Raw genomic sequence first — 25,146 nt, forward strand, 5'->3', positions numbered from 1 at the left:
TTGCATAATTCCCAATATAATGTGAATACATGATACATAAAAAGAGTATCAGCAAATGATCACCTCAAAATTATAGACCTGATACAGCAGTTATAATACTGAAAAACTGGAAGTACATGCAACACACAATTCTATCAACTTAAAATTGTGTTTCTACTTCTGAATTCCATGCTAGGCCTTAGAAAAAAATAGAAACAAGGTAAAACATACCAACTTACTCTACAGGAAAACAGATCCTAAAGCTTACTATTGACAAGAGATCATGCTTTTTAGTCACCTGGAAAACTGGAAAACACTGGAATCCAGAGGCTTAAGTTGAAGAGATGGTGATCTGCTTTCTTCTCCACCAGATGGAAGCACACTAGGGCTATGAATTCCCTCATATCCAATTGTCTTGTTATTCAATCCAGCCATTTCTTGAACAGTAAGGATCTTCGGTGGATTACTGAATACCTATAAAAGACAGAAATGATTTGTAAAAGTCTCAAATTCAAACCAAATGCCAAAGGATGAGTCAATCCTTCTGATGCTAGGAAAGAATGCTTGGCCAAATAAAAAGAAACTGTTTCCTACACAAAACAAACAGTGCGCAGTAATGTACACTAGAACACTGAACCCAGGCATACTCAGTTATCAACCTTATCAGCAGGACACCAAACAGACCTCCCCCAACTTACTTACTGGCTCCTAGAACTATCCCACCCCCAATATAAACCCAGGCCCCCTAATCACTGTCTAATTCTCTCTTGTGACCCAATTTAAGGCTGAGTTTTCACTCCCCTGAGATGTATGATGAGGGTAGGGATGGTGGGAAAATGCACTGCAGCAAGTGTCTGTGCCAGTTTGGGAGAAATACATGCGACAGACTGACGTATATTCATAGTACACACACACACAGACATGCATTTGGATCTTGTGGGAGAGCCAGCTCATGAAGATAGTATGAATGATTAAGGTGAGGGAAAATATAGGGGAGGTAAACTGAATGAGAACAGGGCAGTCCTAGGAAATCTACCAATCTCTACATCAGACAATTAAACCAAGGCATTAGGGTATGAAACCTGATTATTCATATGCCTGGGTCTTGGCAGGATATCAGAAGAAGAATTAGTATTAAATTGCCTCTATCCTCACCAGTCTGACCTACCCTGATTGAGTGAGTGGAAGGTGAATCTAACATGCGACTAGCAGATCTCTCTTGGAAAGAGGGTCAAGAGGGAAATCATGCAGAAAGGCAAGGTTGGGAGGGAAAGATATGTGGGTGCTATGGTGGCTGTCAGGAAAGGAGTGTCCCTGAAAGGACGGCCAACCTTATTGCACCCTTCAGCGTCCGGAGCTGGGCAACCATGTCCGAGAGACAGTGCTCCTGAAAATTCAAAACAGCAGAATTTTTATAAAGCCAGCCAGCCTGTAAGCAGGGATCAGGGAGGAGTACAAACAACCACCCCTTCTTCCCAAGAGGAAGGAGGAAGGGATCACCCCTGAATCCTAGAAGAAAAGAGACAGGAAAAGCAGACACTTAACAGGAGAAGCCTGTATGAGGATGGAACACAACCCTGAATATTCTGTGACATTGAATGTGATATTCATACTGTCCAGAGTCAGTACTGAATCCAAATCTGGAAGATAAACGATTTGACTCTTCTACTTTTGGTGATCTAAACATCAGTGACAGCAGAACAAAGCAAAACCAAAAGATTCAATGAAAAGACCAACAGAAGAAATGGTTTGTTATTTCTATGCAGCTTTCAAGATTGCCGCTTCCTTCAACTTATATTTTCTGTTGGGGAAAATGTTATGTGAGAACAATAAGGGTGTGCACTGCCTCTCACCTGGTGGTTCTCATTTTCCATAGGCATCTTCTTCTTCTCCTCAACAGTTTGTTCTCTAGGAGAAGATAAAAGTGCTATTTAGTTCACTCGTGAAACTTCTCAGTTTGAAATGGACTGCCAATTGTAGATTTAGGTTATAATGTTCCTTCCAAATTACAAATACTGTGAGCCTCATTGAGTAACTGAGGGTGCCTTTCTGAACTAGGCTACTGAAGTGAGATTTCAAGTGCCCCACCAGAAAGAGAGAGAGAGGAGAGAGAAAGACTAAAGACAATCACTAGTTGAGACATTCAGGAGATGATTAGAAGGAATAAAGAACTGGGAGAGTAGAGAGGTGAGGAGGGAAATTATTTAAGAACCAAAAAAAATTCTCTCTTCTCAAAACTCCCCTGTCCTATAAGGAAGTGTCAGGCTACTCTATCCTATGATAGAGAACACCATCTCATGTATACTCAACTGTTTCTTAGCTTTGCTCAAGCACAGGTCTTCATCAATGAGTTCTTGTTCCTCTGGAACAGAGCATCTCCTGCAGTACAGAGAATAAATCATCCTTTGGAAAAAAACTGGGTCCTTCACTTTTACCTTTTAATTTCCTTACAACTATGCAGGTTAACAACTCTCTAACATTACAGAGCTCAGCTCCCATTCAGATTATAAAACCTTGTTATATGTAAAGCATGAGAAAGAGAATTTTAGGAGTAAAAACTGAAAGAAGTACTAGAAAATACATTCAGTGGTCAAAAGTAATCCTAGAAACAAACAAAATTTAACAATAATTGGCGGCTATATTATACCCAGTTTATAAAGGGGCAAAGTGGCCTGCAAGGTTATGTCTCCTGTACTAAAAGATAAAGTATTCAAAAATGAGACTTCTAAGTACTCAGTTCCATATTCTAATTACACAATCTCATTTACTCTCCATGGAAAGATACTTGGGCATATCTAGAGACTATGAGGAAATGCTTATATTTATAGACCTAACCTTTGTTCATTTAACTTCTTCAATTTTAGAAATTTTTCCCCTAAAATGCATACCCATTTTAGCACCTTTCTATCAGTATTTATCCTGCCAGAAGAATTTTAAGAAAGTCACAGCTGAATTGAAGCACATTGACTTATTATTATGAACCTATATGACTACTGAGTCAAATTTTTAAAAACTTTTAAAGTTAATGCCTAAATATATGCCAGACACTATTTAGATGTTGGATGCTGCAAGAAACATATGGTATATTAGGAAGACAAACACACAAACAGCGCTGAATATACAATAGGTACAGGTACTACTGTATTAACACTGATTCCAAATACGAAGCATATAAAGAACATCATCAACTTGACCTGGAATGTAAAGTCCTTTGTCTCGAAGAGTTTACAATCTCTTGAAGAGCCAAAGCTCTTCAAAGATACATATGTGAAAAACATCCAAAAAGTACAAAACAATATGTGAACAAATGTCAAGAATCAAATACCAGAGGAAATCAGAGTAAAATCACTGTAAACTATGGTCAACAGGAAAAGCATCACATAAAACACTTGCTGCCCAGATGGATGTGATTAGGATAGACAAATGGAATGCAGAAGTCATTGCAAGCAAGAGGAATGACACTATCAAAGTCATGGACATGAGAGTAAGCATGGCATGTGTAGGGAATAGTGAAGCCACAGCCCTGGCTCAAGTACAAAGTTTGTGTTAAGATACCACGAAATGTAAGGCTAGATAGGTAAGCTGGGGTCAGTCAGCACAGGGCCTTGAATGCCAGGCTGAAGGGTGTGAACCTGAGATGAAAAATGTTTTAGACTATAGAGATAAATCAGGAGTTACCTCGAGCATAAGATTGAGTCCTGGAACCTTACCTGTACTTTGGATGGGAATTATAATAACAAAACCATCTTGCAGGTAACATGGATGGATCAATCTTGCCAGGAAGCTTTCTCCATTTAAGACACTCATCACACTGAACCCATGTCTGGTCAGGAACCTTCCTGAATGAAGGAAAATGGAAGTGTGACTGTGTATATCTTAGCTCTGTGCTTTGTCTTACATTAGAAAGGTGCAGCCGAAAAAAGAAAGAACCTAATTTCATATATGAAATGTGTTGGGAATGTTATCATCTCGGTGCCCAAATGTATATATTTTTAACTTCACAGATAAAATGATAGAACTATAGCAAATACGGATATGAAAAATAGTAACAAGTATTAACATGGTGAGCTACTTTTATAGAGGTCAATAATATTTATCCTGTAACCAAAAACCACTTGTACCCCAAAAGCTATTGAAACATTTTTTAAATAATATTTATCCTGGTAGCTCTTGTTCCAAGCAAACAATAGGGTAATTTTAACTCTAAAATTTATTAACTTGGAAAAATTCTGTTTATTACTATATTACCAAGAAATAAAACCCATAGAATCATTTTGTTTGCTTCTGTCCAATCATGTAACAGGCTCAAAATCCATTTATGGGAGTCATGGAAGCATTGCCATTAAAACATCTCCCCCCATTTCCCTACAGAGACTCCTTATTCCTTTTCATTTCCCTCTCAAGAAAAACCCTTTGCTTACAATACTTCAATCAAAATTTTACTAGGTTGATATTCCCAAAGTTAATCTTAAAAAGTAATATAAATTTGATTAAATTTCATAACTAGAAATGGTGGCTCCAAACAACAATGGGGTTAAATTAAGATAAAACTCTTCCAGAGTTCAACTCTTAAAATGCATACCCACTCTGATTCCCCTCAGTTACCTACACTTTAGAGTGAATTTGTTTCTCTGAGAAAGAAAGTGGCCCTTATATGACAGAAGTACTCAGTACCTAAGGTGTAAAAGACAGGCTAGAGTGAGAATGAAGGCGGCTGGAGAAAAGACACACAAAGCAAGAAGAGGGGCACCTCAGCCAATTTCACTAACATGTAATTTAGCCTAGGATGAGATTTATGCATGTTATATTTATACTTCTCTTATACTAGATATTTCAACAGAGTGGTGCGGTTCTTTTATGTCTTAGTTCAATAATTTTCTTAACATCTTAAATTGTGCTTTTTATTTTCTTGTTGTTTTTTTCCTTTTAGACAGGGTCTCACTCTGTCTCCCAGGCTGGAGTGCAGTGGCACAATTTCAGTTCACTACAACCTCTGCCTCCTGGGCTCAAGTAATCCTCCCACCTCAGCCTCCCAGGTAGCTATGGGACCACAGGCATGCACCACCACACCCAGCTAATGTTTGTACTTTTGGTAGAGACGACGGGGTTTCACCATGTTGCCGAGGCTGGTCTCAAACTCCTGAGATCAAACAATCCACCTGCCTCGGCCTCCCAAAGTGCTGGGATTACAGGCGTGAGCCACCGTGCCCGGCTTTAAATTGTGCTTTTTTCTAAATATAAAAGTAATATAAGCTCATTATTAAAAACTAGAAAATAGAGAAATATATACAGAAAATAAAAGGCACTCATAATTCTACCACTGAAATACAATGCCCTCTTCTTTTTTGAAACTCTGAACAAAGAAAGTTTGTACACATTTTTGGATCTACAGCTTCCTATTTCCTAGCTCCAGGCTGTTCCAGCCTTGCAACCTCTAAGCTCTAAGCTCAGGCCTGACCTCTGGTGTCTATATATTTCTAGACAGCCACTGTTTTAGAGCCAGAGTCAGTAAAAAGCAGCTTCAGCAGTAGTGGGAGGGGAGAAGAAAGGTCCTATTAGCTTTGGTGCTACACGCATATGATAGGAGAGTCTCTTGCAGAGTGCCAGTATTACTCTCTCAGGGATAGGCACGCTTAGAGGCAGCAACCCTCTGTTTCGGGTTCCATGCAGATCAAGGTAGATCCTTCAATCCAGGCAGATAGGAGAGGCTTTTAGCCCATGCTTTCAAGAAATTGGTAGCTGAGGTAGCTTTACTACATTCCCCTCATTGCATCCCTCCAGAAGAGAGCAGCAGTTAAGAACTTAGGTTTAGGGGACCTGATTACCTATATTTGAACCTTAGTTCTACCACTTGCTGCTTGTCTAACCTTAGGCAAGTTACTTAAGTTCTTGGTGTATCAGTCTCTACATCTGTAAAGAAGTAATAATAATATCTAACAGGTAGAGTTGTTGTGATGATTAAATAAATCACTGCACGTAAAGAACTTAGAACAGTGCCTGACATATAAGTAAGCATTCAATAATTACCATTATTACAGTTCTGCTTCCAGCACACACACTCTCTAGCAGTATGTGAACATCTGTTTCATTGCATTAATCACTGCTAATTTGAAAGGCAAAAAATGGCATCTCATCTTAGTTTGTACTTCTTTGAAAACTATGGAGGATGGCCATAAGCTGAGATCTTCAGAATAAGAAGAGGATGATATACATACAGCCATTAGGTTGCATCAGAAATAAAATTTTATATCATACATTTGCCTAATAATTTCCATTAAAATAACAGGTACCTACTCCAAAAAGAACTTCTACCACTCTAATGTTTGTCTTGATGGTGGTGTAACTGACTGTGTATGTGTTGGTACACATTTGATCCTCTGTATTATGCTCCTTACCTGACTTGTCTGTCTTAGAGTCAATAAATTCTACCTTTTCTTTAACATACTGGGTTCTCTATTCCTACTCTCAAGTACTGGTACAATCCCAGCAATATTCACCAGGAATATAAAAAAGGGGGAAGTTTACTAACATGTCTGAACACCTACTATATGCCAGTCACTGTGCTAAAAATGTATGTCACCTAAGTTAATACATTCAGACAGGTGAAGTAACTTACTTACCCAAGCTCACCCAACTATTAAAAAGCAGATCCAGATTTTCAACCCAGGAATGTTTGATTTAAATAGCCATCATCTTCTACTATATCACACTACCAGTACTAAACTCTTCACATTTATGATCCAGACCGTAAATGTGTTAAAGCAGAACGAAGAGGTTTAGAGAATGAAGCAATTAGTACCTGTGAGTTACTATTTTTAGTCAATTAAACTTCCTGATGTGAAAAGCACCATCTTACTGAGAGGTGAGGCCAGCTGGACTTCCTGGGTCGATTGGGGACTTGGGGAACTTTCCTGTCTTACAAGAGGATTGTAAAATGCACCAAATCAGTGCTCTGTAAAATGCACCAATCAGCACTCTGTAAAACGCACCAATCAGCAGGATTCTAAAAGTAGCCAATCGCGGAGAGGACTGAAAAAAGGGCACTCTGATAGGACAGAAATGAAACATGGGAGGGAACAATAAGCGAATAAAAGCTGTCCACCCCAGCAAACAGTGGCAACCCACTCAGGTCCCCTTCCAAGCTGTGGAAGCTTTGTCCTTCCGCTGTTCACAATAAACCTTGCTACCGCTCACTCTTTGGGTCAGTGCCATCTTTAAGAGCTGTAACACTCACCACGAAGGTCTGCAGCTTCATTCTTGAAGTCAGTGACACCACGAACCCACCGGCAAGAACCAAATCCGGACACATTACCCTTGTTCCTTCCATTTGATCTATGGATATTACCCCTAATACATTCATATTCTGTATCTATTACTTACGGTATTGGCCTGGCTACAGTTGAGGTCTCAAAATTATCTTGAGATGTTTTTTCCTTCCAGTAAGCATTGAGCTTCTGGGCAAGGGCATTTATTGTTAGCCTGAAAGAAAATGCAAGAAGTATGTCAAAGTTTAGCACTTGTTGAACAATTCTTTGATCTTTGAAAAGTTCCCATTTAACAGACACCAATAATTTAGAGTATCTGGCATATTTTTGAACATCTACACTTTAACAAACCAAGATGGGAATCCATTGCCTTTGCAAGCTACGTGTCAAAATGACAAAGTTGTAACACTGAACAGTCACTTTGGTTGAAAAGGTGAAATGGTCACAAGTGCTAAAAAGTAGAGTTCTACAAATTTTCAGGGCTTGTTGAATCATGGAGTGTGTGGGTAACTTGGCATTAGAGACTATGACAGAGGACCAAACTGCAGAGATAGGATAGAGCCAAATATTGATAAGTTGATGGGGAGTTATTTGATTGTCAGATGACTACAGGTAGATAATTCAGAACAAGGTAAAAATCAAATGATCAAATATTGTACCCTATCTATTATAAATCAATCAAATATTAACTCTAGTATGTCTATATAGTCCCTCTTCATCCAAATGCTGATCATAGTAGCATTATGGTGCCCATGAACAAGCACTCCAACATTCTACCACATAGCCATTACTGGAGGCTGTATCTGAGTTCCAGCCCTTGCTCTTTCTCTTTTATTTCTCTCCCCAAAGGAACAACAGTAGACTCAGGGTCAACAAAAATGTAATTTGTAAAAATCAAAACCTGAATTTTTTAAAAACTTCCAACTTTCAAATTACTAATTCCTATTTAATTCCATAACCCGAGATTAAAACCTAATGTAGAGCTACACACAACTGGAAAACTGTACACTTAGAATTCAGAATTTTTTAAATATCTTGGCCCCCTGGATCATTCCCCAATGTTTTTGCAGAGCTCTTCTCTTGTTAAGAGAAACTCTTTCTTATCTCCACCTTATTCATATTAAATTAGATTCTCACTACACAGAAAAGATTAAAGTAATCATATATGAGCTCCCCTATAAACTCTTATTCCCCTTCAACCTATTAATGTTCCTACTCTATGTCTATATTCTTCCCTCAAGTCACAGATGAAGAACTATTCCTCATTTCCTCTTAAAAATCTACTTAAAATCTACTTGAAAAAGAAGTAGATTAGATGGGCATATGGGAAGATGGCAGAATAAGAAGCATGTGGAAGCTGTCTCCTTACATATACAACTGCAGTAGCAAAAGCTGCATGATGTAACTATTTTGAAACTCTGGAGTCTATTGGAAAGTTTGCAACTTCCAGGGGAAGGCTTGGATAGTAAATTGTGGTTAATTTTGGTCAATTTCAGTTCTTAGCTCAGTAATAGCTACCCATTCCCCACTCCCAGCCCTGTGGCAAACAACCCTCCATGTGTTCCAAGAGCAACTTGTAGGAACCAGTGTGGGCAAAAAGGACACTGTCCTCCAAATATTGCAATTCTATCCTCTGATCACTGCTTGCTGCTTCTGATCACAGATGTGAAGACAAAAAGGCAAGAGACCATTGTTGTTGAACCTCCCCCATTGTTTCAACCCTCTACTCCTCCAGTTGAAGTGACATCCAGAGGATTTAAAGTCCTGGCATCTTTTTTTCCTCCTCTATTTCTCTATTTTCCCCCTTTTGTGAGCCAGACATAAAGACAAGGCCATTCAAAAGCAATTGCACATATGGGGAAAATTAGAAAGCCATTGTGAATGCCCAGAAAAAAATGCAAGCTGATAAAAGAAGTGAAAAGACCTTAAACTTACTTCTCAGGTCAATCCTTGGCACAGAGAAAGCCTACAACATAACAAAAACAACAACAACAACAAAAACAAAACCAGCAAACCCTAGGAAAGGAGAATTTTGTTTCCAGAATTACCACATTATTAGATTCAAATGTTCAGTTTATGACAAAAAGTCACAAGGCATACAAACAAACAAGACAGGGTGGCCCACTCAAAGGAAAAAAATAGAAACCACCCCTGAAAAAGAACTGATGATAGATCAACTCGACAAAGATTTTAAAATGGTCTTAAAGATACTCAAAAAACTATATGAAGATGAGCAGAAAGTCAAGAAAACAATGCATAAGCAAAATAGAAAATCAACAAAGAGATAACAAACCTAAAAAGAAATCCAAAACAAAGTCTGGAGCTGAAAACTCTAAAAACTGAAATGAAAAATCCACTGCAGGAATTCAAAGGCAGATCTGATAAGACAGAAAAAAGAGTCAGTGAACTTGAAGATAAAAAATGGAAATTATGAAGTATTAAGAGCAGAAAGAATAAAGATTGAAGAAAAGTGAACAAAAACTAAGGGACCCATAGGACACCATAAGTAGTCCAACATATGCATTAGCAGAGTCCCAGAAAGAGAAGAGAAAAAGCAACAGAAAGGATATTTGAATAAATAATTGCCAGAAACTTCTCAAATTTGATGAAAGACACGAATATAAACATCCAACCTTAACTCCAAGTAGGATGAACTCAGAGAGACTCAGACCCAGACACATTGTAATCAAACCATGAAAGTCAAAGACAAAGAGAGAATCTTAAAGACACCAAGAGAGAAACAACATATTACATTCAAGAAATCCTTGAAGTTTGTAACTCCACTTTTCATTTTCTATATAATGTGAGAGAATACATTTAAAAGAAAAAAATTGGCCAGGTGCAGTGGCTCATGCCTGTAATCCCAGCACTTTGAAAGGCTGAGGCAGGTGGATCACCTGAGGTCAGGAGTTCGAGACTAGCCTGACCAACATGGTGAAACGCTGTCTCTACTAAAAATACAAAAGTATCTGGGCATGGTGGTGCATGCCTGTAATCCCAGCTACATGGGAGGCTGAGGCAGGAGAATAGCTTGAACCGGGAAGGGGAGGTTGTAGTGAGCCAAGATGGTGCCATTGCACTCCAGCCTGGGCAACAAGAGCAAAACTCCATCTCAAAAAAAAAAAAAAAAAAAAAAGAAAAGATAAAAATTATGAGTCTGCAAGCCAATATTATTGTAATTCAGTTTGTAACTCCTCATTTTGTTTTCTACGCAATTTAAAAGGCTAATCCATTACAAATTATTTATGATTTTGGACACACAATGTACAAAGATGTAATTCTATGGTATCAACAACTGAAAGGAATGGTCATGGAGCCGTTAAAGGAGCAGAATTTTTGTAAGGAATTGAAGTTAAGGTAGTATAAATCCAAATTAGAGTGTCATAACTTAAAAGATATTAAATGTAATTCCCATGATAACCACAAAGAAAATAGCTATAGAATATACACAAAAGGAAATGAGACAGGAATTTAAATGTTTCACTATAAAAAAAATCACCTAAACACAAAAGATGGCAATGTAGGAAATGAGGGGCAAAGAAAGCTACAAGGGACACAGAAAACAAACAGCAAAATGACAGAAGTAAGTCTCTCCTTATCAGTAATTACTTTAAATGTAAATGGATTAAATCCAGATTCACAAAGATATGATATAATGAAAAAGAATGTAGCAGATGGTACCTGGAAGAGGGGTACTACTATCACAAATACCTAAAAATATGGAAATGGCTTTAGAATTGGCAATTGGCAGAGGTTGCAAAAATTTTGAGAAGCTTGACAGAAACAAACCTACATTGCCTTCAACAGACGTTAGTAGAAATACATATGTTAATAAATGCTTTCACTAATGAGGGCTCAGAAAGAAGTGAAAAGTATGGTAGAGAAAACACAAATTACCTTAGAGAATACCCAAATCATTGTAAACAGACTATTGGTAGAAATATGGATGTTAATGGCATTGTTAGTGAAGGCTCAGAAGGAAGTGAAGAACATGTTATTGGAAAACTTGAGAGAAGATGATCCTTGTTACACAGTGGCAGAAAGCTTAGCAGAACTGTCCTACAGTTATGTGGAAAACAGAACTTGCAAATGATGAAATTGGAAATTTAGCTGAGGAGATCTTCAGGAAAAGTGTTAAAGGTGTGGCCTGGTGTCTTCTTGCTGCTTATGTAAAATGCAAGAGGAGAGAGACAAATTGAAGAATGAACTGTTAAACAAAAAGAAACCAGGACTTGATTACTTGGGAAATTCTCAGCCCATCTAGATTGCAAAATATGCTAAAATTTAGAGATTCACTGTCAGGAAAGTATGCTCTAGAGAAAAAGCTGAGGCTGGGGCTGAACAATCTTTTGATAATAGCTCAGAAAATCAAAAGGTCAGAGCATTCAGTCACACAAAATACTCTTTGAAAAGATAAAGTGAGCGCTTCCAAGATAGCTGAATAGGAACAGCCCCAGTCTACAGCTCCCAGTGAGATCGACGCAGAAGACAGGTGATTTCTGCATTTCCAACTGAGGTACCTGGTTCATCTCATTGGGAGTGGTTGAAGAGTGGGTGCAGCCCATGGAGGGCGAGCCAAAGCAGGGCCGGGCATCACCTCACGGGGAAACGCAAGAGGTCGGGGGATTTCCCTTTCCTAGCCAAGGGAAGCCATGAGTGACTGTACCTGGAGAAGTGGTACACTTCTGCCCAAATACTGCACTTTTCCCTCGGTCTTTGCAACCAGCAGACCAGGAGGTCCCCTCATGTGCCTGGCTTGGCGGATACCATGCCCACAGAGCCGTGCTCACTGCTAGTGCAGCAGTCTGAAATTGACCTGGGAACACGGGAGCTTGGCAGAGGGAAGGGCGTCCACCATTGCTGAGGCTTGAGTAGGTGGTTCTATATTCAGTGTACACAAAGCAGCAGGGAAGCTCAAACTGGGTAGAGCTCACTACAGCTCAGCAAGGCCTACTGCCTCTCTAGATTCCACCTCTGGGGGCAGGGTATATCTGAACAAAAGGCAGCAGACAGCTTCTGCAGATAGAAACGTCCCTGCCTGACAGCTCTGAAGACAGAAGTGGTTCTCCAAGCACAGTGTTCAAGCTCTGATCACGGACAGACTGCCTCCTCAAGTAAGTCCCTGACCCCCGTGTAGCCTGACTGGGAGACACCTCCCAGTAGGGGCCAACAGACACCTCATACAGGCGGGTGACCCTCTGGGACAAAGCTTCCAGAGTAAGGATCAGGCAGCAATATTTGTTGTTCTGCAGTCTCCGCTCGTGATACTCAGGCAAACAGCGTCTCGAGTGGACCTCCAGCAAACTCCAACAGACCTGCAGCTGAGGGGCCTATCTGTTAGAAGGAAAACTAACAAACAGAAAGGAATAGCATCAACATCAACAAAAAGGACATCCACACCAAAACCCCATCCGTAGGTCCCCAACATCAAAGACCAAAGGTAGATAAAACCATAAAGATGGGGAGAAACCAGAGCAGAAAGGCTGAAAATTCCAAAAATCAGAACACCTCTTCTCCTCCAAAGGAACACAACTCCTTGACAGCAAGGGAACAAAACTGGATGGAGAATGAGTTTGACAAGCTGACAGAAGTAGGCTTCAGAAAGTGAGTAATAACAAACTACTCTGAGCTAAAGGAAAATGTTCTAACCCATAGTAAGGAAGCTAAAAACCTAAAAAAAAGGTTAGACGAATGGCTAATTAGAATAACCAGTGTAGAGAAGAGCTTTAATGACCTGATAGAGCTAAAAACCACATTATGAGGACTTTGTGAAGCATACACAAGCTTCAATAGCCGATTTGATGAAGCAGAAGAAAGGAAATCAGTGATTGAAGATAAAATTAATGAAATAAAGCAAGAAGACAAGATTAGAGAAAAAAGAGTGAAAAGAAACGAACAAAGCCTCCAAGAAATATGGGACCATGTGAAAAGACCAAATCCACGTTTGATTGGTGATCCTGAAAGTGACAGGAAAATGGAACCAAGTTAGAAAACACTCTTCAGGATATTATCCAGGAGAACTTCCCCAACCTAGAAAGACAGACCAACATTCAAATTCAGGAAATACAGAGAACACCACACAAAGATACTCCTTGAGAAGAGCAACCCCAAGACACACAATTGTCAGATTCACCAAGGTTGAAATGAAGGAAAAACTGTTAAGAGCAGCCAGAGAGAAAGGGCAGGATACCCACAAAGGGAAGCCCATTAGACTAACAGTGGATCTCTCTGCAGAAACCCTATAAGCCAGAAGAGAGTAGGGGCCAATGTTCAACATTCTTAAAGAAAAGAATTTTCAAACGAGAATTTCATATACAGCCAAACTAAGCTTCATAAGTGAAAGAGAAATAAAATCCTTTACAGACAAGCAAATGATGAGAGATTATGTCACCACCAGGCCTGCCTTATAAGAGCTCCTGAAGGAAGCACTAAACATGGATAGCAACAACTGGTACCAGCCACTGCAAAAACATACCAAATTATAAACACCATTGACACTATGAAGAAACTGCATCAATTAACAGGTGAAATAACCAGCTAGCATCATAATGACAGGATCAAATTCACACATAACAATATTAACCTTAAATGTAAATGGGCTAAATGCCGAATTAAAAGACACAGACTGGCAAACTGGATAAAGAGTCAAGACTCATTGGTGTGCTGTATTCAGGAGACCCATCTCACGTGCAAAGACACACACAGGCTCAAAATAAAGGGATGGAGGAAGAGCTACCAAGGAAATGGAAAGCAAAAAAAAAAAGCAGGGGTTGCAATCTTGGTCTCTGATAAAACAGACCTTAAACCAACAAAGATCAAAAGAGACAAAGAAGGCCATTACATAATAATGGTAAAGGGATCAATTCAACAAATATATATGCACCCAATACAAGAACACCCAGATTCATAAAGCAAGTTTTTGGAGACCTACAAAGAGACTTAGACTCCCACACAATAATAATGGGAGACTTTAACACCCCCCTGCATTGTCAACATTAGACAGATCAACGAGACAGAAAATTAACAAGGATATCCAGGACTTGAACTCAGCTCTGGACCAAGCAGACCTAACAGACATCTACAGAACTCTCCACCACGAATCAACAGAATATACATTCTTCTCAGTACCACATAGCACTTATTCTAAAATTGATCACATAATTGGAAGTAAAACACTCATCAAATGTAAAAGAACAGAAATCACAAAAAACTCTCTCAGACCACAGTGCAATCAAATTATAACTCAGGATTAAGAATCCCACTCAAAATTGCACAACTACACGGAAACTGAACAACCTGCTCCTGAATGACTAGTGGGTAAATAATGAAATGAAGGCAGAAATAAAGATGGTCTTTGAAACCAATGAGAACAAAGACACAACATACCAGAATCTCTGGGACACGTTTAAAGCTGCCTGTAGAGGGAAATTTATAGCACTAAATGCCCACAAGAGAAAGCAGGAGAGATCTAAAATCAACACCTTAACATCACAATTAAAAGAACTAGAGAAGCAAGAGCAAACAAATTCAAAAGCTAGCAGAAGGCAAGAAATAACTAAGATCAGAGCAGAAATGAAAGAGACAGAGACACAACAATCCCTTCAAAAATTCAATGAATCCCAGGAGCTGATTTTTTGAAAAGACCAACCAAATAGACAGACTGCTAGCAAGATTAATAAAGAAGAAAAGAGAGAAGAATCAAATAGACACAATAAAAAATGATAAAGGGGATATCACCACTGATCTCACAGAAATACAAACTACCATCAGAGAATACTATTAACACCTCTATGAAAATAAACTAGAAAATCTAGAAGAAATGGATAAATTCCTCGACACATACATCCTCCTAAGTGTAAAGCAGGAAGAAGCTGAATCTCTGCATAGACCAATAACAGGCTCTGAAATTGAGGCAATAATTAATAGCCTACCAACCAAAAAAAGTCCAAGACCAGACGGATTCACAGCTGAATTCTACCAGAGATACAAAGAGGAGCTGGTACCATTCCTTCTGAACCTATTCCAATCAACAGAAAAAGAGGGAATCCTCCCTAACTCATTTTATGAGGCCAGCATCATCCTGATACCAAAGCCTGACAGAGACACAACAAAAAAAGAAAATTTTAGGCCAATATACCTGATGAACATCGATGTGAAAATCCTCAATAAAACACTGGCAAACCGAATCCAGCAGCACATCAAAAAGCTTATCCTCCACGATCAAGTCAGCTTCATCCCTGGGATGCAAGGCTGGTTCAACGTATGCAATTCAATAAACATAATCCATCACATAAACAGAACCAATGACAAAAACCACATGATTATCTCAATAGATGCAGAAAAAGCCTTTGACAAAATTCAACAGCCTTTCATGCTAAAACTCTCAATAAACTAGGTATTGATGGAACTTATCTCAAAATAATAAGACCTATTTATGACAAACCCACAGCCAATATCATACCGAATGGGCAAAAACTGGAAGCATTCCCTTTGAAAACTGGCACAAGACAAGGATGCCCTCTCCCACCACTCCTATTCAACATGGTATTGGAAGTTCTGGCCAGGGCAATCAGGCAAGAGAAAGCAATAAACGGTATTCAAATAGGAAGAGAGGAAGTCAAATTGTCCCTGTTTACAGATGACATGATTGTATATTTAGAAAGCCCCATTGTCTCAGCCCAAAATCTCCTTAAGCTGATAAGCAACTTCAGCAGTCTCAGGATACGAAATCAATGCGCAAAAATCACAAGCATTCCTATACACCAATAATAGACAAACACAGCCAAATCATGAGTGAACTGCCCTTCACAATTGCTACTAAGAGAATAAAATACCTAGGAATATAACTTACAATGGATGTGACGGACCTCTTCAAGGAGAACTACAAACCACTGCTCAAGGAAATCAGAGAGGACACAAACAAATGGAAAAACACTCCATGCTCATGGATAGGAAGAATCAATATTGTGAAAATGGCCTTAGTGCCCAAGGTAATTTATGGATTCAATGCTATCCCCATCAAGCTACCACTGACTTTCTTCACAGAATTGGAAAGACCTACTTTAAACTTCATATGGAACCAAAAAAGAGCCCGCATAGCCAAGACAATCCTGGGCAAGAAGAACAAAGCTGGAGGCATCACACTAACTGACTTCAAACTTTACTACAAGGCTACAGTAACCAAAACAGCATGGTACTGGTACCAAAACAGACATACAGACTAAAGGAACAGAACGGAGGCCTCAGAAATAATACCACACATTTACCACCATCTGATCTTTGACAAACCTGACACACACAAGAAATGGGGAAAAGATTCCATATTTAATAAATGGTGTTAGGAAGACTGGCTAGCTATATGCAGAAAACTGAAACTGGACCACTTCCTTACATGTTATACAAAAATCAACTCAAGATGGATCAAAGACTTAAATGTAAGACCTAGGACCATAAAAATCCTAGAAGAAAACCTGGACAATACCATTCAGGACATAGGCATGGGCAAAGACTTCATGTCTAAAACACCAAAAGCAATGGCAACAAAAGCCAACATTGACAAATGGGATGTAATTAAACTAAAGAGCTTCCGCACAGCAGAAGAAACTGTCATCAGAATGAACAAGCAACCTACAGAATGGGAGAAAAATTTTGTAAACTATCCATCTGACAAAGGGCTAATATTCAGAATCTACAAAGAACTTAAACAAATGTACAATGAAAAAGCAAACAACCCCATCAAAAAATGGGCAAAGCATATGAACAGACACTTCTCAAAAGAAGACATTAATGCAGCCAACAGACATATGAAAAAAATGCTCATCATCACTGGTCATTAGAGAAATGCAAATCAAAACCACAATGAGATACCATCTCATGCCAGTCAGAATGGCGACCATTAAAAAGTCAGGAAACAACAGATGCTGGAGAGGTTATGGAAAAATAGGAACCCTTTGACACTGTTGGTGGGAGTGTAAATTAGTTCAACCATTGTGGAAGACAGTGTGGCGATTCCTCAAGAATCTAGAACTAGAAATACCATTTGACCCAGCAATCCCATTACTGGGTATATACCCAAAGGATTATAAATCATTCTACTATAAAGACACATGCACACGTATGTTTATAGCAGCACTATTCACAATAGCAAAGACTTGGAAACAACCCAAATGTCTACCAAAGATAGACTGGATTAAGAAAATGTGGCACATATACACCATGGAATACTATGCAGTCATAAAAAAGGATGAGTTCATGTCCTTTGCAGGGACATGGATGAAGCTGGAAACCATCATTCTCAGCAAACTATCACAAGATCAGAAAAGCAAATGCCACATGTTCTCACTCATAAGTGGGAGTTGAACAATGAGAACACATGGACACAGGGAGGGGAACATCACACACTAGGGCCTGTAGGGGGTGGGAAGCTAGGGGAGGGATAACATTAGGAGAAATACCTAATGTAGGTGAGGGGTTGATGGGTGCAGCAAACCACCATGGCACATGTATACCTATGTAACAAAATTGCACGTCTGCACATGTAACCCAGAATTTAAAGTATAATAATAAAAAAAGATATAGCCTATGACTCACAGATCTCCACAGCCATCTCAGCTGAGGCCAAAAAATAGATATAGGATTCCCTAGGAAAGACCTGCCAAGAGCCTCTTGTTGGATGACATGAATATACATGACACGCATAGGAGACTCACAAGGTTCTTAAGAATGGCATGCTAGCATGAAAGCTAGCTTGAGGCCGGGCACAGTAGCTCACACCTGAAATCCCAGCACTTTGGGAGACCGAGGCAGGCAGATCACCTGAGGTCGGGAGTTCAAGACCAGACTGACCAACATGGAGAAACCCCATCTCTACTAAAAATACAAAATTAGCCGGGCGTGGTGGCGCATGCCTGTAATCCCAGCTACTTGGGAGGCTGAGGCAGGACAATCGCTTGAACCCGGGATAGGGAGGTTGCGGTTACCACTGCACTCCAGCCTGGGCAACAAGAGCAAAACTCCATCTCAAAAACAAACAAACAAACAAAAAATCAAAACAAAAAGCTAGCTTGAAATGAAAGGGATGGAGAGAACCCTGTTGGACCCTCAAAATTCTACAGTCAGGAAACAGGCTAATGAAACTACTCAGCTGCCAACACATGCTACCCTTCAGGAAAAAGGAAAGACAGCTTTGAGGGTGGAGCCGTAAGCCCAGAGGGCAAAGCCTCAAGACTAGAGGATGAAGGCCTTGACATTTAATGGAATGTGCCTGGCTAGATTTTGAAAATGCATGGGACCTGTGACCCCTTTTTTCCTTTTAGTTTCTCCTCCATTCGAACAAGAATATATACAATTAGTATCCTATGCTTGTCCCACCACTGTATTTTAACAGCAAAATACAAAAAAGAAAATACATATCCACGGATGTAGAGGAGTTTTGCCCTAAGATGTACCATACTCAGAGTATTGCCCTTATGTGATTTAGATAATGAGATTTGGGACTTTTGAGCTGATGACATTTACATGTAATTTGTGACTCTGCATTGATGCTGTAATGGGTAGAGACTTTTGGAAACGTTGGGATGGGGTGAGCATATTTTGCATATGAGATGTAAGTGGAACCTGAAAGAACAAAGGGTAGACTGTGATAGACATAATAATGTTTACACAGCAAGTGGGAATTTAGGTTACTCATCAAGTTGACCTTGAGATAGGAAGAATATCCTGAATTATCCAATGTAATCACAAGGGACCTTAAAAGTAGAAGAGTGCAGCAGAAGAGTCATAATCAGAGAAGATGTGATGACAAAAGCAAGGTCATCAGAGTGATGCAATATGAGGACTCAACCTGTCACTGCTAGCTTTGAAGGTGAAGGAAGAAGGCCATGGGCAAGAAATGCTGGCAGCCTCTATAAGCTGGAAAAGATAGGAAAATGGATTCTTCCCTAGAGCCTCCAGAAAGGAATGCAGCCCTGCCAACACCTCAATTATAGCCCAGTAAGATCTGTGTAGGACATCCAACCTACAGCACACTACAACAGTAAATTAGTATTGTTTTCGGCCACTAAGTTATGTGGTAATTTGTTATGACAGCAATAGAAGACAATTTCTGTGGTTTATAGACAGAAGTTGAGTATCACTGTATTTCCCTCAAAGATGTAAAATACCTCATGGCTCTCCTATGAATTCATTATGTGTAGCTTAGCATGTAATTTAGGAATGATGGTTCTAGGACAGGGGTCAGCAAACTGGAGCCAAATCCAGCCCACTGCCTGTTTTTGTAAACAAAATTATATTAGACATACCCATGCCGATTCCTTTACTTATTGTCTATGGTTGCTTTCATACTACAGCAAAATCAAGTAGTTGTGACCCCTTCTGGCCCTTTTCAGAAAAAGTTTACCAACTGCTGCTCTGGGGTATGGCTCTACTCTACTCATTTAACTTGATTTGCCTTCACTCTAGCTATATCCTGTTATCTCCCCTCCACATATTCTTACCATTCTGAGTTCCTGACACTACCTTAGCTCATGTTACAATTCCATCCTAGAATTCCCTTTCCTCTCTTCCACATCTTATATCATGTGAGGCACATCTCAAGTCATACTTTCTACCCAAAACCTTCCCCATCTCCTATATCAACGCATTTTCCCCATAACATACTACTTAGGTTTTGATTGATTAAGGAGCTTTTTTATTGCTCGCCAAATTACTTCACATATGTTACAATCTGTTTATACAAATGACTGTAAGCTCCACAACTGTTAAAAGTGTTATTACAGATGATTTATTTGTAGACATTCCAGCAGTATGATGGCTGGTATCTCTTTTATCATTTGCAGGTTTTGATATCTATAATACTCATAGGATGAGTTTGTTATAGCAGACAACCTTCTCTAATCCCCCTCTTAAATTCCTTTTTTTAATTTAAATACCTTTTCATCTTATACAAAATAAGTTGAATAAAAAAGGGCAATGGTGCCAGAATTGGCATAAGAGTTATGCAAATTTGTTATCCTCAAAAGACTGTACACAGAATAGTATACTAGTTCTCTGTTTTTAATAAAGTGTGTAGCAGATGTTATGCTAAGTAAGTCAGAAATCCTGTGTGTTCAACTGAATAAATCTACTGTCTACAGACTATCTCTATCTGATCCACTGCAATCACCTCATCATACCAAAACTAGACATCAAAAACCAAAGATCTAATGCCTGTAAAATTTTAAAGGTAGATTTGGGGGGTTGGTGGCAAAGATGATATAGAAAGATGTTAAATAATTTTTAATATCTAACATTTGAATTTCACAAATCTTAATTATTTAGGTAGTCATCAGCAATTCACTATTCTTTTCACTCAACTGAAACATAATAACTTGACTCGGAGACTTTTGTCAAACTAATGTCATTCCTAAGCTTTCACTTAGAGTCAAGTCCTGGTCAAAGATTTCCATTATGGGCCAGATTTATATTTAAATGACCATTTTACTTAGACTGAGGGCAGGTAGTTGTCATAACCACTGAGTAGCCCAAGTGACCATGAACCAATTACCCTGAAATTAATTTGGAGTTGCCATTCAAATAGTTATCTCTCTCAAACACTAAACCTAAAATTCTTGTGGGTACAGACAAATTAAGGTACAGGATTTGACTTTATTACAGTTTGGGCACAAAACAAAAGAGATTTGGGAAATTTCTTTTCTCCCACTCTAAGAAAAATATTTGCTACTGAGACTTCAAGGAAAATGACAGCAAATGTCCTCATGCCCTCTTTCTCCATACTCCCAGAATACCCCTTACCCTTTTTTGCCCTTACAGATACTTCCCTCTGCTTAGAATGTCCTTCCTCTATTGTCCACCTAGAAAACTTTTGCTTCATATTTAATCTCAAATATAATCTGCTTTGTGAAGCCTTCCCTGACTCCCTTAAGCATATTTAAAGTTCTCCCCACTTTTCACATACCCCCTATTAAAGCAATTATTTTGTAAGTATTTAAGTTTCTTATTTGCATACATATTTGTTCACAGGTATCAAAGCGTCTTATTTTTCATCCTTAGTACCTGGCACATAGAAGCTGTCTCATAATACTTAATGAAATAAAGACCCATCTCCCTCTCGACATTTTTTAAACAAACTATTCTAACCTGGCTTTAAAAACTCCTTTCTAAAAATATCCCTACTGGTTCAGCCATAATGTCGAGTTCCTTTCAGATTCTTACCTGTTTGCCTGCCCTATTAAATCTAGATGCTTTAATGAAAGCACGTGTCTTTCCTGCTGTTCCATCACTTTGCTCCAAATCTGTTCACTGGCTTCAAGAAAAATTTTTGGAACAAATTTCAAACTGCTTTTTTTTTATCCAATGTATTCCATAACTTCAGATCCATTCATCTGTTTCCATTAAGATCAATTCCAAAGCTTTTCATTTCCCCAGAAATCTTTTACCAAATTACTCCTATGCTCTTTGCATAATTTCTAAAGGTAAGGTTTATCTCAACGAGACTCCATATATCATTCAGCAAACTTTAATTTAAAAATGAAATCATTTTATCTCTAATCTTGGAAAACAAATTTGAAGTAATTCTCAGTTAACTTATTTAGCTGGTTTTTAGAGATGGTTTTAGAGGCTTTGGGGAATAGAATCGTATCTGAACAAACTAACGGAAGCACCTCAGGTTGGGAGTGACTCACCGGTACTCCTTGGTATACTCAAAGTCTTGTTTGTTGTAGGCAGGTTTTAGGAAATTGCACTCAATGACTCCAATTACTCCTACACCTTCTCCACGAGTTGGCTTAGAAGAAAATATTAATTTCAACACTTACATTATTGTTGGCTGCCTGGAGGCATTTCCTTTTGATTCCAAACAATAATAGAAAGGTTACATAACCTTCATGGGCAAGAAAAGACCATCAAGATCTAGAGAAACACTTAGAATGTACATCAACAGACTGCAAGCATTAAACTGAACTAGAAATTCTGACAAATTCTAGGGCAGAGATTTTCAAAATATGATCCATAGATCCCTAGGAGTCTTCTGCAATTAGTAGTCATCTCTACTTCACCCACACTACCTCCACTTTTATCTTCTTTATATTCCAGGACTGCCATAAGACTGCATTTGAATAAAGAATTACCGTGCTAAAAAACCAAGGTTATATACTACTGTTCTAAGGAACTAAAACAAATATTCATCTGAAAACAATTTTAAGGGTTCTATGTGATCCTATATTAAAATAAACGATTTTCCCACATACATAGGCCACCAAACAACTACTAAAGAGAGTCACACTTACAGCAATTATTAATTACAAGTTGACGCAAGAGTTTTATAGATTTAAATCATATTCTAATTCTTTAATGGAAGAAACTGAGTAAAGGTGTAATTGGACTGGAACACAAACACGAGTTGTCTAAAGGTGGTATGACAAGGGAAAACAAAATCGGCTGAAAACGAGCTATCCTGGGCTTTATATAACTGTCTTACTATGTTGAAGCAGTTCATCATTTTTTGTGCTTTAGCAATCTTATCTGTAAAATAGGAATAAAAGGGATACTTGAAGACATTACTACTTTAAATAATCATTAAGACATTAAAGATGATGGTAAAATTTGTATAGAGTGGTTTAAAAAATATTTTCACATAATTTATCCCATTTAAATCTCTCACCCCTGTAAGTTGCGAGGTAGGCAAAGCAGGTATGCTTATTATTGTTGTTTCCACTTTACATAAAGATCAGGAAATTGAGCTTCAGATAAATTAAACAATTTATCCAAGGTTACACAGCTTGTAAATGGAAAATTCAGGACCCAAATCCTGGTCTTCAACCACCATATTTTATATGCCTTCCACTATGCCTTATTGTCTCTCCAGGAAAATGGAAAGAGTTACCTAAAACACAAATAAGCTGACACACATGGTAAACTTGCTGGTATTCTAATTCTGCCTCTTATTAACAGCTACTTAGAAAATGCATTCAGTAAAGTTGTTGGGTTGATTAACATCTGAAGAATGAGAGGTAGAAAGAGATTTCAACACAAGACAGCTCACTGGTAACACAATTCCAGGATCAGAATTCAATAAGCATCATAAGATGGGAGTAAAAGCCATTAATGAGCCTATCCCCTTTGCAAATTTTAAATTCTCTTCCTACTCTTTTCAGTCTCCTATGACAAAGAAATATTAACTACTCACCTTCACCTGGCACCCCACCTTCTCAAAAGATTTTATGAGTCGGTTGTTATGATACATCATTATTCCAAACTGGTTACTATTCTTGCAAGAGAACCCAAAGGTGATTCTCACCTGCTTATTCTGAGAAGAACATCGTTAAGGAGACAAACATACGAGGGGTTTCAACGACAAAATTTTGCACCATATTATAGCAAAAACCATCAAATACCAAGGGACATAAATTGGTACAATCTTTTTGAGGGCATTTAAACATCTGTTGCAATAGCTTTAAGAATATTCTTAATATTTGACCAAGCAATTCTCTTTTAAAGAATTTATCCCACAGAAACAGTCAGGGAGGCCCACAGACGTTTAGGAATTACAGAGATTTTTCAATTTGTTATAAAAGCAGAAAATCAGAAATAATTTAAGTGTTCAACAATAAAGAAATGATTAAATAAATGTTGATATAGCCACATGCAGCTCTTTTAAAATTATGTCCTTGAAATATCTGAGAATATCAGGAAATGCTCAGATTATAAAAACATCACAGACACACACACACGCACACACACACACACACATGCATAGAAAGACTGTAAGAAAAGATACCTAAACACCATCAGTGATTTAAAAATTGACAAATAATCATAAAACATTTCTTAGCCCTTGCTAGTTGCTCAATTTGCTGCTAGGGCTCATAGGTTCTGATAAGAGCTGTAAATGGTCCAATACAAATCTGTACAATTATATCCAATAAGGTAAATCCTTCTTACCATACCAAACACAATGAAAGCAAAAGCAAAGGTAAAGAACAATGAATAGTCCTGTAGTGATACATTTCATGCGAAGAAGTTAACAAGCTTGGATAAATGAAATGAAGACAACTGATTATTATAAGTAAAACATGAATAATGATGAGTTTTTAACAAGTCCTACTTAATTTAAAAACCAAGGTAAGTGAGAAAGACAAAGGGGAGATAGAGAAACTGAGATTTTCATTAAAACAAATACTAAGAAATCTTCATGTCTAAATGAGTCGAATGAAAATTTACTTTTGTTACTTATTCAAAAAATGATCTCCATGCCCCGTCTAAAAGACAAGCTACTTGCATCAATACCCTATAACAAATGGGTCACATATGATACAAAGACATGACTCAAGTGGGTGCATTAACACAGTAATGTTTGGCTCAGAATATATAAAGTTCTGGGCTCTAGCAGTTCACATAAAACCTCAAATAAGACCTATTCTAATGCAAAAACAAAACAAGACAAAACTCCTGCAAGCAAACAAACCAAAATCCTATGCCATAAAATTAACTTTGTAAAGATAAAGATTGTCAAATTCTTCTTTCTGTTGTGCACTTTTAAAATTCCAAATTATGGAGTGAGGGTACAGTGGGGTAGGAGACTCACCAAATTAGCGTAAGGAGAGAGAACAAAGATGAAAGAAGTAGCCTTTGATAATTGAGAAGTAAATAAGTTAGTATCAATGATCTTGTTCCTCAGTGACCTTGGGGGAAATTTTATTAGGACTTTCATTTTACTCATGCCTACAGTAAATCTGTTTAGTCCAAACTATAATATTGGAAGGTAATTTGGTTTAATGGGAAGGGAGTCTGAGAAGAGTTGAGGTAACATATAGAATGCATGCATAGAAGTTTCCCTTATAGAAACCCACAAAAGAAAAAAGCTAGAAACAGGTTTGTGTTATATCCTAAAACAGTAGTTGGCAAG

The 25,146-nt window shown here is 38.3% G+C and overlaps 1 protein-coding gene across 4 annotated transcripts in view; it reads right to left on the reverse strand.

Annotated features, from left to right (window-relative positions):
• The window catches only part of MORC4 (MORC family CW-type zinc finger 4), a 75,621-nt gene that overhangs the window by 14,515 nt on the left and 35,960 nt on the right, over window positions 1-25,146 (reverse strand). For all 4 annotated transcript variants that reach the window (XM_054544934.2, XM_054544933.2, XM_054544932.2 and 1 more), the window contains 7 exons: window positions 23,428-23,547; window positions 21,926-22,026; window positions 7,360-7,458; window positions 3,690-3,818; window positions 2,290-2,358; window positions 1,833-1,887; window positions 278-453 (listed from right to left, as the gene is read on the reverse strand). In XM_054544934.2, coding sequence (XP_054400909.1) covers window positions 278-453; window positions 1,833-1,887; window positions 2,290-2,358; window positions 3,690-3,818; window positions 7,360-7,458; window positions 21,926-22,026; window positions 23,428-23,547 — 749 coding nt within the window. The remainder of the gene's footprint in view (window positions 1-277; window positions 454-1,832; window positions 1,888-2,289; window positions 2,359-3,689; window positions 3,819-7,359; window positions 7,459-21,925; window positions 22,027-23,427; window positions 23,548-25,146) is intronic.

Source organism: Pongo abelii, chromosome X (assembly GCF_028885655.2).
Source record: "Pongo abelii isolate AG06213 chromosome X, NHGRI_mPonAbe1-v2.0_pri, whole genome shotgun sequence".
NCBI lineage: Eukaryota > Metazoa > Chordata > Mammalia > Primates > Hominidae > Pongo > Pongo abelii.